Raw genomic sequence first — 12,912 nt, 5'->3', positions numbered from 1 at the left:
CCCTCTAAAGCAGCTGGAGAGAAAGAGAAAGAGTGGAAACACCCATAAGGGACTTAACAAGAAAGGGAGAAAGGAGAAAGGAAAGGGTTTCAATACCATTAGGACTCTATAAACAGGGGATCCCAGAGTCTGAAACTCCTCAGCTCCATACCTGGCAGTACTCTGGTAGGAAGGGCGAATCCCCAGGAGAAGACCGCAAGGTCCCAGGGGTCCTTGGGCCACATGGGGAGAGGTGGGTCCCCTGCTGGGAGGACATTTGGTAGAGGCAGTGTGGCAAAGGTTCCAGTGGACCCTGGAGAACAGCCATGTTTGCTGATGTTGGAACGAGGACATTAAGGGGCAGTGAAGCCTGGGGCCAGATGTGTGTTGTGATTTACCATAATCCCTGAAACGCTGCTTCTACACAATCATGTGAACTTCTTCTGGGTCAGGCTGGCACTCAGTGGCAGTCTCTGGGCATCTACAGCAGTGCGGTCGCAGGAACATTCCTGGGGGTGGCCAGCACCTGGCCATTGCTTGGGGAGACCCTCTCCAGAGGGGTGGAGATAAAACTCGGGAGGGAGATGCTACCTGGCAGGCTGATGGCTTGGTTGCAGATGGTGTAGAAGCAGGGAGTGGACGGAAGCCAAAGACAAAGCAGGGGTGCTTGATTGCCAGTGGGTGAGAGCACATAATTCTGATACTAGAGACTAGGTAGTTGGGTGACGCCATTTTCACCTCTCCTGTACATGCACATACAGGTGTACTCATGCATAACGATCCACCCCATTAAGCTAAGCAGCACCATCTAGTGGAGAATTGAGCCGTTACACCAAGCCCTGTCCAACTGTGCCAACTACCCTCTGGAGAAACACCACAAGTCTTTCCGCCTGCTAAGTTTATGGGTTATAAAGTGCTTCATAGTTTGACTTCTGGGGGAACATGGATGTAACTTCAATTGTATTTCATTCTGTTCGCTGGTCCATCTATTCAAATTTTTTCTTTTTCTTTTCTTATTCTTGAATATAGAAAGAGAAAAAATTATTTTTATTTTCCGTTTTTATGAAAGATTTTTCTTTAATTTTTTTCTACTGTATATTTTATTTTTTATAATATTTTTAAAATTGTAATTTATTTTCATCATTTCATTTTATCTATTTTATTGTATTCATTTTATAAAATTTTCAAACATTTTTCTTTTTTTTCCTTTTCTTTTCTTTCCTTTTTTTCTCTATTCTATCAAGCTTCTTTCAACAACCAGACCAAAACACACCTAGGATCCTAGGATCTAGCATCCTTTATTTGATTTTTTGTTTTTAATTTTTTAATTTTTATTTTTTCAATAAAATAAATTAATTCTTTAAATGTTAAAAATAATTTAATAAAATAATTAATACTTTTCTTCCTCCAAAATGAGAAAATAAAAGTATTCACCCCAAAATAAAGAATAGGAAGAAATGACAGCCAGGGACTTAATCAACACAGATACAAGTAAGATGTCTGAACCAGAATTTAGAATCATGATAATAAGAATACTAGCTGGGGTTGAAAAAAACATAGAATCTCTTTTTGCAGAGATTTTAAAAAAAGTAAAATCTAGTCAGGACGAAATTAAAAATGCTACAACTGAGATGCAATCTCAAATGGATGTCATGGCAGCAAGGATGGATGAAACAGAGCAGTGAATCAGCGATACAGAGGACAAACTTATGGAAAATAATGAATCAGAAAAAAAAGAGGGAAGCTAAGGCAAAAGAGCACAACAATAGAATTAGAGAACTCAGTGACTCATTAAAAATGAATAACATCCGAATAATAGGGGTCCCAGAAGATGAAGGAAAGAAAAAAAGAGTAGAAGAGAACTCCCACTCAACTCCCATACAACAAAAACAAAAACCGACCATCAAGAAGGCATATCATAGTCAAATTCACAAAATACACAGACAAGGAAAGAATCATGAAAGCAACAAGAGAAAAAAGTCCTTAACCTTGGCAGGCCAGAGGGATGGCAGGATATATTCAGTGTGCTGAATTGGAAAGATATGCAGCCAAGAATTCTTTATCCAGCACAGCTTCATTCAAAATAGAAGGAGAGATAAAAAGTTTCTGAGACAAACAAAACCTAAAGGAGTTTGTGACCACTAAACCAGCCCTGCAAGAAATTTTAAGGGTCATTCACTGAGGGAGAAATGACCAAAAGCAACAAAGAGTAGAAAGGACCAGAGAACACCACGAGAAACTCTACAGGCAACACAATAGCAATAAATTCATATATTTCAGTGTTCACTCTAAACGTCAATGGACTAAATGCTCCAATCAAAAGACATAGGGTAACAGAATGGATAAGAAAACAAGATCCATCTGTACGCTGTTTACAAGAGATCCGTTTTAGACCTAAAGACAACTCCAAATTGAAAGTAAGGGATGGGGAACCATCTATCATGCTAATGGTCATCAAAAGAAAGCCAGAGTAGCCATACTTATATCAGACAATCTAGATTTTAAAATAAAGACTATAACAAGAGGTGATGAAGGGCATTACGTCATAATTAAGGGGTATATCCATCAAGAAGACCTTATAATTGTAAACATTTATGCCCCCAACGTTAAACACCCAAATATATAAATCAATTAATCACAAACATATAGAAACTCATTGATAATAATACCATAATAGTAGGGGACTTCAACACCCCACTTATGTCAAGGGACAGATCATCTAAACAGAAAATCAACAAGGAAACAATGACTTTGAAGGACACACTGGATTGGATGGATTTAACAGATGTATTCAGAACATTTCATCTTAAAGCAGCAGAATACACATTCTTCTTAAGTGCACATGGAACTTTCCCCAGAATAGATCAAATACTGGGATACAAATCAGCCTTCAAAAAGTACAAGAAGACTGAGATCATACTGTGTATATTTTCAGACCACAACGCTACAAAACTTGAAATCAACCACAAGAAAAAATTGGGAAAGACAATAAATACTTGAAGACTAAAGAACATCCTACTAAAGAGTGAATGGGCTAAGCAAGAAATCGAAGAGGAAATTAAAAAGTACATGGAAACCCATGAAAATGATAACACCACAGCCCAAAATTTCTGGATGCAGCAAAGGTGGTCATAAGAGGGAAGTATATAGCAATCCAGGCCTTCCTAAGGAAGGAAGAAAGGTCTCAGATACACAACATAACCTTACACCTTAAAGAACTGGAAAAAGAACAGCAAATAAAACCCAAAACTAGCAGAAGACAGGAAATAATAAAGATTAGAGCAGAAATCAATGCTATCAAAATTAAAACAAAACAAACAGTATAACAGATCAAGGAAAACAGGAGCTGGTTCTTTGAAAGAATTAACAAAATTGATAAACTCTCTAGCCAGTATGATCAAAAAGAAAAAGGAAAGGACCCAAATAAAATCGAGAATGAAAGAGGAGAGATCACAACCAACACTGCAGAAATACAAACTATAATAAGAGAATATTATGAGCAATTATATGTCAATAAATTGGGCAATCTGGAAGAAATGGAAAAATTCCTAGAAACATGTAAACCACCAAAACTGAAACAAGAAGAAATAAAAAATTTGAACAGACCCATAACCAGTAAAGAAATTGAATTAGTAATCAACAATCTCCCAAAAAACAAGAGTCCAGTGCCGGCGGGCTTTCCAGGGGAACTCTACCAAACATTTAAAGAAGAGTTAACACCTATTCTTTTGAAGTTGTTACAAAAAATAGAAATGGAAGGAAAACTTCCAAACTCATTCTATCAAGCCAGCATTACCTTGATTCCAAAACCAGACAACGACCCCACTAAATAGGAGAACTATAGACCAATTTCCCTGATGAACGTGGATGCAAAAATCCTCAACAAGATACTAGCCAACAATACATTAAAATAATTAGTCACCATGACCAAGTGGGATTTATACCTGGGATGCAGGGCTGGATCAATATCCACAAAACAATCAATGTGAGACATCACATCAATAAAAGAAAGGACAAGAACCACATGTTCCTCTCAATAGATGCAGAGAAAGCATTTGACAAAATAAAGCATCCTTTCTTGATAAAAACCCTCAAGAAAGTAGGGATAGAAGGATCATACCTCAAGATCATAAAAGCCATATAGGAAAGACCCACTGCTAAATCATCTTCAATGGGGAAAAACTGAGAGCTTTCCCCCTAAGGTCAGGAGCACCACAGGGATGTCCACTTTCACCACTGTTATCCAACATAGTATTGGAAGTCCTAGCGTCAGCAATCAAAGGAATAAAAGCATCCAAATCAGCAAGGTCAAACTTACACTCTTTGCAGATGACATGATAGTCTATAGGGAAAACCCAAAAGATTCCACCAAAAAACTGCTAGAACTGATCCATGAATTCAGCAAAGTTGCAGGATATAAAACCAATGCAGAGAAATCCAGTTGCATTTCTATACACCAATTATGAAGCAACAAAAAGAGAAGTCAAGGAAGCTATCCCATTTACAATTGCAGCCAAACCCATAAAATATCTAGGAATAAACTTAACCAAAGAGTTGAAAAATCTATTCACAGAAAACTATAGAAAGCTTATGAAAGAAATTAAAGAAGACAAACAAAAAAATGGAAAAATATTCCATGCTCACGGATTGGAAGAACAAATATTGTTAAAATGTCAATACTACCCAAAGCAATCTACATATTCAATGCTATCCCAATCACAACAACACCAGCATTCTTTACAGAGTTGGAACAATCCTAAAATTTGAATGGAACCAGAGAAGACCCCAAATAGTCAAAGCAATCCTGAAAAAGAAAACCAAAGCTGGAGGCATCACAATCCTGGACTTCAAGATGCACTACAAAGCTGTAATCATCAAGACAGTATGGTTCTGGCACAAAAAAACAGACTCTTAGATCAACGGGACACAATAGAGAACCCAGAAGTGGAGCCACAAACGTATGGCCAACTAATCTTTGACAAAGCAGGAAAGAATATCCAATTGAATAAAGACAGTCTCTTCAGCAAATTGTGCTGGGAAAACTGGACAGTGACATGCAGAAAAGTGAACCTGGACCACTTTCTTATACCATACACAAGAAATAAACTCAAACGGATGAAAGATCTAAATGTAAGATAGGAAGCCAGCAAAATCCTAGAGGCAGGCAAACACCCCTTTGTCCTTGGCCACAGCAACTTCTTACTCAACATGTCTCTGGAGGCAAGGGAAACAAAAGCAAAAATGAACTATTGGGGCCTCATCAAGATAAAAACCTTCTGCACAGTAAAGGAAACAATCAGCAAAACTTGAAGGCAACCAACAGAATGGGAGAAGATATTTGTAAATGACATATCAGATAAAGGGTTAGTATCCAAAATCTATAAAGAACTTATCAAACTCAACACCCAAAAACCAAATAATCCAGTGAAGAAATGGGAAAAAGACATGAACAGACACTTTTCCAAAGAAGACATCCATATGGCTAACAGATACATGAAAAAAATGCTCAACATCACTCATCATCTGGGAAATACAAATTAAAACCACAATGAGGGGCGCCTGGGTAGCTCAGTTGGTTAAGTGTCTGACTTCAGCTCAGGTCATGATTTCATGCTTCGTGGGTTTGAGCCCTGTGTCGGGCTCTGTGCTGACAGCTCAGAGCCTGGAGCCTGCTTTAGATTCTGTGTCTCCCTCTCTCTCTGCCCCTCCCCAGCTCATGCTCTGTCTCTCTCTCAAAAATAAATAAACGTTAAAAAAAACACAATGAGATACCACCTCACACCAGTCAGAATGGCTAAAATTAACAACTCGGGCAACAACAGATATTGGCAAGGATGTGGAGAAAGAGGATCCCTTTTGCACTGCTGATGGGAATGCAAACTGGTGCAGCTACTCTGGAAAACAGTATGGAGGTTCCTCAAAGAGTTAGAAATAAAACTACCCTACAACCCAGCAATTGCACTACTAGGTATTTACCCAAGGGATACAGGTGTGCTATTTCAAAGGGGCAGATGCACCCTAATGTTTATAGCAGTGCTATCGACAATAGCCAGAGTATGAAAAGAGCCCAAATGTCCATCGATGGATGAATCGATAAAGATGTGGGGTGTATATATATATATATATATATATATATATATATATATATATATATGCAATGGAGTATTACTCTGCAATCAAAAAGAAACAAATCTTGCCATTTGCAATTACGTGTATGGAACTGGAGGGTATTATGCTAGGCGAAATTGGTCAGTCCGAGAAAGACAAATATAATATGACTTCGTTCATATGTGGAATTTAAGATACAAAACAGGTGAACATAAGAGAAGGGAAGCAAAAATAATATAAAACAGGGAGGGAGATAAAACATAAGAGACTCTTAAATACAGAGAACAAACTTTGGGTTGTTGGAGGGGTTGTGGGTGAGGGGATGGGCTAAATGGGTAAGGGGCATTAAGGAAGACACTTGTCGGGATGAGCACTGGGTGTTATACATAGGGGATGAGTCACTGGAACCTATTCCTGAAATCGTTATTGCACTATACGCTAACTTACTTGGATGTAAATTTAAAAATAAATTTAAAAGTGACAGAAGACACAGATAGTTTCAAGGCCATGTCTGCTGAAACTTCAGGGAATGTTATATAAATTGTTCCAGAATATTGCAAAAGAAAGGATATTAAAACAGATGGTCAAAGCAAACTTTAGTTTTATCTAAAATGTTCTAATCTTTATAAAGGAGAATGCACTCAGGTATTATGTGTGTAGTTTTAAAATAGTTAAAACCCCAAACAAAGGGAGTTGAAGTGACTGACAAGGTGACCCACCTGGGAAAAAAGCCTCGGCGTATACCCACCTACCTGTTCCAGCATACAGTGCAGTATCAGGGGCACAGAAATGAATTCTTCTGGAATTGGATTCAGCAAGTCATTGTAATATCTCATGTCTACTTCAGTTGTGAAGACGAAAGCTACTGTAAAATATACAATATGTCATTGCTCGCTTAAGATGTGTTCTCCATTTCTTCCATCAAAATTTGATCCATAAATTCAAACTATGACCATGCACTAATAAATGCAGGATGTTTAGGTGGAGGGATGTCTGAAGGCAATATGGAGGCTAGTCAGTATTCCTTAAAGCCCCAGGTCACAATGTTGGTTTTCAGGTTTCATACATGCCTGATGGTGGGGCTTGGGGTTCCTCATACTGTGCTTTCTTCTTGCCAGGGGTTGGAGCAACAGGTTGTGGAGCCTAAAAGAAGTATTCAAAAGAAATGACTGAGGTATCCAGCTGAGAGATTCTTTCGTCAAATGCTGGCGTGATGGGGTCTGACGGGATTCTGAGATTGTATAATTACGTTCACACCACAAAACCATTGGCTAATATTAGGATCAAATGAAAGGGTTTTGTCTGAGGGAGGGAAGAAGTTAATGGTTAATGGACATTTTTCAATTTTCCCTAACAGAGCCCAATGAGCAATTGCCAGGAAAGGGATGGGGAGACAGGGCACTGGTCCCTGGGTGACTCAGAATCATGCCACGCTCCCTTTTAAACTCTGTCAGTGGTCCCCCATAACCTTAAGGGTACAACCCAAACTCTCTAACTCAGCACCAGAGGGCATCCTCCTCCTGTCTCTTTAATAGGAGTTCGTGTTGTTATCCATTTTGCACATACTACCTGGGAGCACAGACCTACCCTGTGGTCCTGGCTTGTGAGCTAATACTTCTTTCCTTTGGCCCTATATGTGTGTACATCTTTGCCCCTTTCTTGAGAATACCTTTCTGTCCCTTCCCCCATCAGGCTTTCCTATAGACAGTTCATACGCAGCCTTCACCCACATCACTTACCCTGCTGGGTGAGGCTTTCCCGACTCCTCCCTCTCCCCTTGCTGCTCCTCTCAAGATCAGGTTGGGTGCCATGTTTTAGTGTTTCTACCGCAGCCCGAGCTGTTCTCACAACGCTCATCATGCTCTGTTGAAACCACCGTTAACGTGACTGCCATCCTCCTTAAAAGTCAACCTCAATGAGCAGGACAGGGGATGAGTCTTGGTCATTATTTTAGGTGCTAAATAAACAATGTGATTAACTTATCAATATCCCTCTGTGTTTCAGGTGTTAATTATTGTGCCAGGGGCTAAAAGTGAGTTCTATCATCAATTTTCCATGTGGCAGGTTGTTAGGGAGCTTCATAAAGTCCTGACCACATAGGTGTCCTTTAGACTGTGTTTGGGGAGCTCTCCTTGTTCCCACTCTTACCTCTTAAATCCCAGAAGGCCGTATTTCCTTCCTACAAGTATTTATGCAATTTTTCCTTCATACGTTTTACAAATGTGACAATTAAGTTGTTCAGTTCATCATTCAGCCCACTGAAGACATCCCAGGATGTGCCTACCTCAGTAACTGACATGGCTTCCAAGAGAGGTTTCTCACTAACGACTTGTGGAATATTTATAAGCTTCATGCTTTCCAAATAGTGTTGGTGTTGCCTCTTCCAATCCAGGGTGTGATACATCAAACAGGCAACATTTTCAAAAATTTCAGTACCCAATTCCAGCTACAGGTGAGAGAATTAATGATAGTTAATTATTAGCTTTATGTTGTTGGAACCGATGTATGGTTTGTTTCTCTCTTAACAACTAAACCAAGCACATCCCCAAACCACTGAATACCAGCCATGGTGAGTGAGTCTTTATTTGTTGAACCCTTCTTGTCCGTCTTGTTCACCATAATGTGGAATGTTCCCTTTGGAGGGCCTTATGTCTAATACCGTAAGAATCTATTAATGCTTCAACTAAGTGAAAAACACCCTGTTCATCAGTTTCTGTGACATGGCCCATTCTCTGATGTCTCAGTTTCTAAAACACCATATTGGATAGGTAACTTCAATATCTGTTCTGTGCTACCTTCAGGGGGAAAAAAAAACCCTAAGAAATAGATAGTCCACAGTTTCTGTATATAATACCCATAAGTTTTGTTATTTAGAAAGCAAGTAAGCAAGTAGTCGATCAGATACCCCTATTACCTGGGCTTTCATTTCCAGAACTGGAAAAGCACTGTTATCACTAGGTGTGCCTACCTGAAAACAAAGGAGAATTAAGTGGGCTCATCTTAGCTCTGAGTTACAGAGGTAAGGTAGAATGAGATAACTCCTTGGGGGGCTAGTGAATCACAGTCTGGCGGGAGTCCAGAGAAGTGCTGAGTTCCACCCATCTTCAAGGCAGAGTTACCAGTCTGGGATTCACATGCCTACTGTGTGAAGAATGACTGAACATTCTTCAGTTAAGCTTCAACATGCTACTCTTTGCCTAAATTCTGGCACAGAAACACAGTTTTTGCTTGTGTTTATAAGAAATATGGTAAGACTTCTGCCTGATGATCCCTTACCTTAACTAGCTAATTCATTTTAAATAAAACAGCAAATCGCATGCTAAAAGCCAGAAAATTATGTCAGCAACCCAGGTCTTAACTTGAGATGTTGCAGATGTCTTACGTGAGCAGTTAGCACTTCTTGATGGGCATTTATTTGATGTAAAGCTTTCGTTACCTTGGTTCAGCAGAAATATAGCCGACTTGTTTGCAGACAAAGGTACTAATGCTTTCCTTCTTCCAGAGAGGAAGAAGACTCGTTGCCTGGCTTCTGCTTTGGATATGAGGCCATTACCAACTTACACATATAGCTGAGTGTGTGACATCATGTGTCCATACCATGTATTTAGTCTATTTCTATGAGAAGTAGATTTATTACTCTTGGGTTTCTCAGGTGATCCAAACTTTAATGTGAACGTTGTCCTTCGATATGAAACCTTTCTTTTTGAACCCAAGCCCATTACCAAACCGTTTTCAAGGCTCTCTTTCTCTATCATCCTCAATACTGGGTCATTCAGCCAGTACAAATGGTACCTTATAAAGGCATGTTTGGACTCTAAAAAAACTACTGCAATTGGACCCAGACCACAGCTCTGGCATGAAGAAGATATTCAATAAATACTTGCAAACTGATTGATAGGAGATCAGTGTGTCCAGCTGGGCACCCTAGCCGTAAGTGGCTCTCTAGACAACCGAATATTTTCATTCCTGACTGTTCCTTTCAAGGCCTGACTAGACATCCTCGGTGTTAACGTTCTAGTTCTGAGGTCAGGAATGTTCTAGTATTTCAACTGAGACGATACTATTTTTTTTAACATAAAAATTTCTGAACTTTAATTGCCATTTAAATTCTTCTACTCTATGTTTTAAAGAAGTAAAATAGTCTGCTCATTTTCTTTAAAAATGGAGGGATTAAAATCTTCTAATGAACAGAAAATTGTGGACACTGGAGGAGGAAGCAGGGTTCTGGGTCTTTTGAAGCTGTGATTAGGTGCCTTGGTGTTTACATCTATGTGCTGAAGATCAATGGAATGTACTCTACCTTGGGTTCAGTACATTTCAGCTCTTCTCAGTCTATGCCTGGAGGGTGAAGAAATCACAAAGAAGAAAGCCCTAACTAGAGCAAGAGTGAAAGACACGTGGTCTGAGGCTGCCTTGGAAGATGCTTTTTACTGCCTCCTCTGAATTATGGCTCAGGAATTATATCTCCTACACCTGATTGAACCAAAAATGTATGCAAGTTCTTGAGAGGTTATGCAGCCAGGATGTGGCCCAGATGACAGGAAGATTATTTCTCCAACATAAATTTGTAGATGTGGGTTTTTGTTAGGCATAGATTTTATGTTCTTAGGAGAAGAAAGGGTCTATTGGAGAGAGAGAGTAGGAAGCTGGCTTTGAGGTGGGGTTTCATGGATATCTAGAGACATAGCTTCTTCCCCAAACATATCTCATACTTGTTGGGTATAATCCAGAATTCCCATAGAATAGGAGGGAATGATCATAGTATTACATTACTTGGAATGCCAATATCTCCAGGGTAGAGAAGCATATTGACCAAATTTGGCATGAAACAGTACAGGACAGAGGGCAGTGGATTCTTTTCTGAACTCTGGTTTAGGAGGCGGAAAAGTGAAAGACAAAACAGGAGAGATGGAGATGTCTAGATGAAGGGGTGGAAAGAGGCCATGCCAAGGGAGTTCATAGCAACCAGTTTTGCTTAGAACAACTCTGCCTTCAGCCACAGATTCTCTCTAAGGTCAGCTTCATCTCCATACATAGGTCAAGGCTAATATTTATTCTTACAATTGGCAAAGTCTCAGACTTCTGTGTTCTATTTCTACAATTATGACATTTCCTGCTTTATGTTGACAGTCTTAATCACTCAAGCTGATCTACGCATTGTTACTTATTCCAATCTTGTCCACCCTTCAAAGTGCAGATGTGGGCCTCCCTCCTCAGTGTTTTTTCTTACCATGTGCACATCCATGTCAAGACACTATAGTCAGGGACTCTCACAGTGAGAGATGTTTATGCTCCAACCCATGACCACGGGCAGCCTATCCTTTGACTCGGAAACTGTTCCAGGCTTCAATATTACTCTCCTTTTATACAGTTTTCTTTTTGTTAGCTATCCATACTCACTGTGCACAGACACCCATGGACCCCCTGTATCCTGCTTTGCCCAGCTCCATTTAGAGCACTCACCTGGTGTGATCATTCCTGCTTTCCCTAAGAATTCTCTCTGCTTTCCCTAAGAATTCAGCTCCCTTGATGCTGAAATATATCACCCTGCAGGGAATTCAGCACTTCTGGGCCCCTGTTTGTGGGAATAGGGGGTCGGCCAGAAAGAGACTGGAGAAGTCTTCTGTGATAGGGATGCTTGGATATCTTCCACAACATCCGTGAGAAGTAGTCACTCAACCTTCTTTTTAAAAAAAAAAAAACCCTTGTGTATCTAGCCTTTGCTATTACTTTTTGATACACCCCATTTCTTCTTTTTCTAAATTAATCAGAAACTTAGAGTATATTTCACCTAGCTGAGCACTTGAACACTGCTTCTCTGTTTCATGGTTTTGGTCATGCCTCTGCAAGATCCTCAGTAGCAGGGGCCAGTAAATGCTCTCGGAAAATACTTGTTAATTGTTGGGGTGGGTCCAAGTTATCCCATTAGGATAGACCCAGTTGGCCAAATATATTGAAAATTCACTTTTGGCAATAAAATCAAGGGCCTAGAAGAGCAATGTTTGGAACTGACATATTAAAAAAAGAAAGATAATGTAATTTGAAAAAAACTGTAAAATTTACCATTTTCACAATTAACACACCATATATTGAGACTCTACTGCCAAGAACACTGTTAAAAGTATGAGACAAAGCCACATGCCACCAAATAAAAGAATTACCTTCCTTCATCTCTGTCTCCATCTTATTCTTTGCCATTAATTCATATACTAAAAGCTAAAGACCCAGGCTATAACCATCACTGGACATTCAGTGGAGTCTATCCCAAAGTCATGTGCATAGTCAATTCACGGTGAATGTCGGTGGAATGAGTGGATGTGATGAATGGAACCACACTACCACATGGCCGAACCATTCACTCTCACTAATGCGTGTACTAACCATCATCTCGCTGTCTGCCCAGTCAGAAGGAAAGTCATCTGCCTTGACCACGTACTCCAGTCGAGCAACATCAAAGAGATTTGTTTCGGGTTTCTCATTATTCAGGATTGGTTCCAGGTATTTCCAGAAAATGTCAAGTTCTTTTATGGCATTCTCTTTCTTCAGTGTTTCAGCCTTTATGTCTAATCATAGCAACATGTTAACACAACAAGATGAGAATGTTGAATTTTTCCCACTTTAAGTGGACATGGTGGGTGACATGCACTGAAAGGTGTCTGTGCGGTATCAGAAAAGGCAAATAAACAAACATAATTTTGAGAAGCTTTTGGACTTGGATTATAGAGTTATGAAATCAGAGGATTTCACTTCTGAAATTGATATTAAACCCGAGCTCATCCCACCCCTTCATTTTACACTTGAGGCCCAGAAACCTTATGGTAAGGT

The 12,912-nt window shown here is 39.6% G+C and overlaps 1 protein-coding gene across 1 annotated transcript in view; it reads right to left on the bottom strand.

The window, feature by feature from the left end:
• Positions 1-12,912, bottom strand: part of SPAG17 (sperm associated antigen 17) — a 200,298-nt gene that overhangs the window by 136,984 nt on the left and 50,402 nt on the right. The window contains exons 8-11 of the mRNA XM_053889321.1: positions 12,469-12,650; positions 8,372-8,533; positions 7,158-7,230; positions 6,840-6,952 (exon numbers count right to left, since the gene is read on the bottom strand). Coding sequence (XP_053745296.1) covers positions 6,840-6,952; positions 7,158-7,230; positions 8,372-8,533; positions 12,469-12,650 — 530 coding nt within the window. The remainder of the gene's footprint in view (positions 1-6,839; positions 6,953-7,157; positions 7,231-8,371; positions 8,534-12,468; positions 12,651-12,912) is intronic.

Source organism: Panthera pardus, unplaced genomic scaffold (genome assembly GCF_024362965.1).
Source record: "Panthera pardus isolate Hobbes unplaced genomic scaffold, ASM2436296v1 HiC_scaffold_11, whole genome shotgun sequence".
Classification (NCBI taxonomy): domain Eukaryota; kingdom Metazoa; phylum Chordata; class Mammalia; order Carnivora; family Felidae; genus Panthera; species Panthera pardus.
This window is presented reverse-complemented; position numbering and strand designations above follow the sequence as displayed.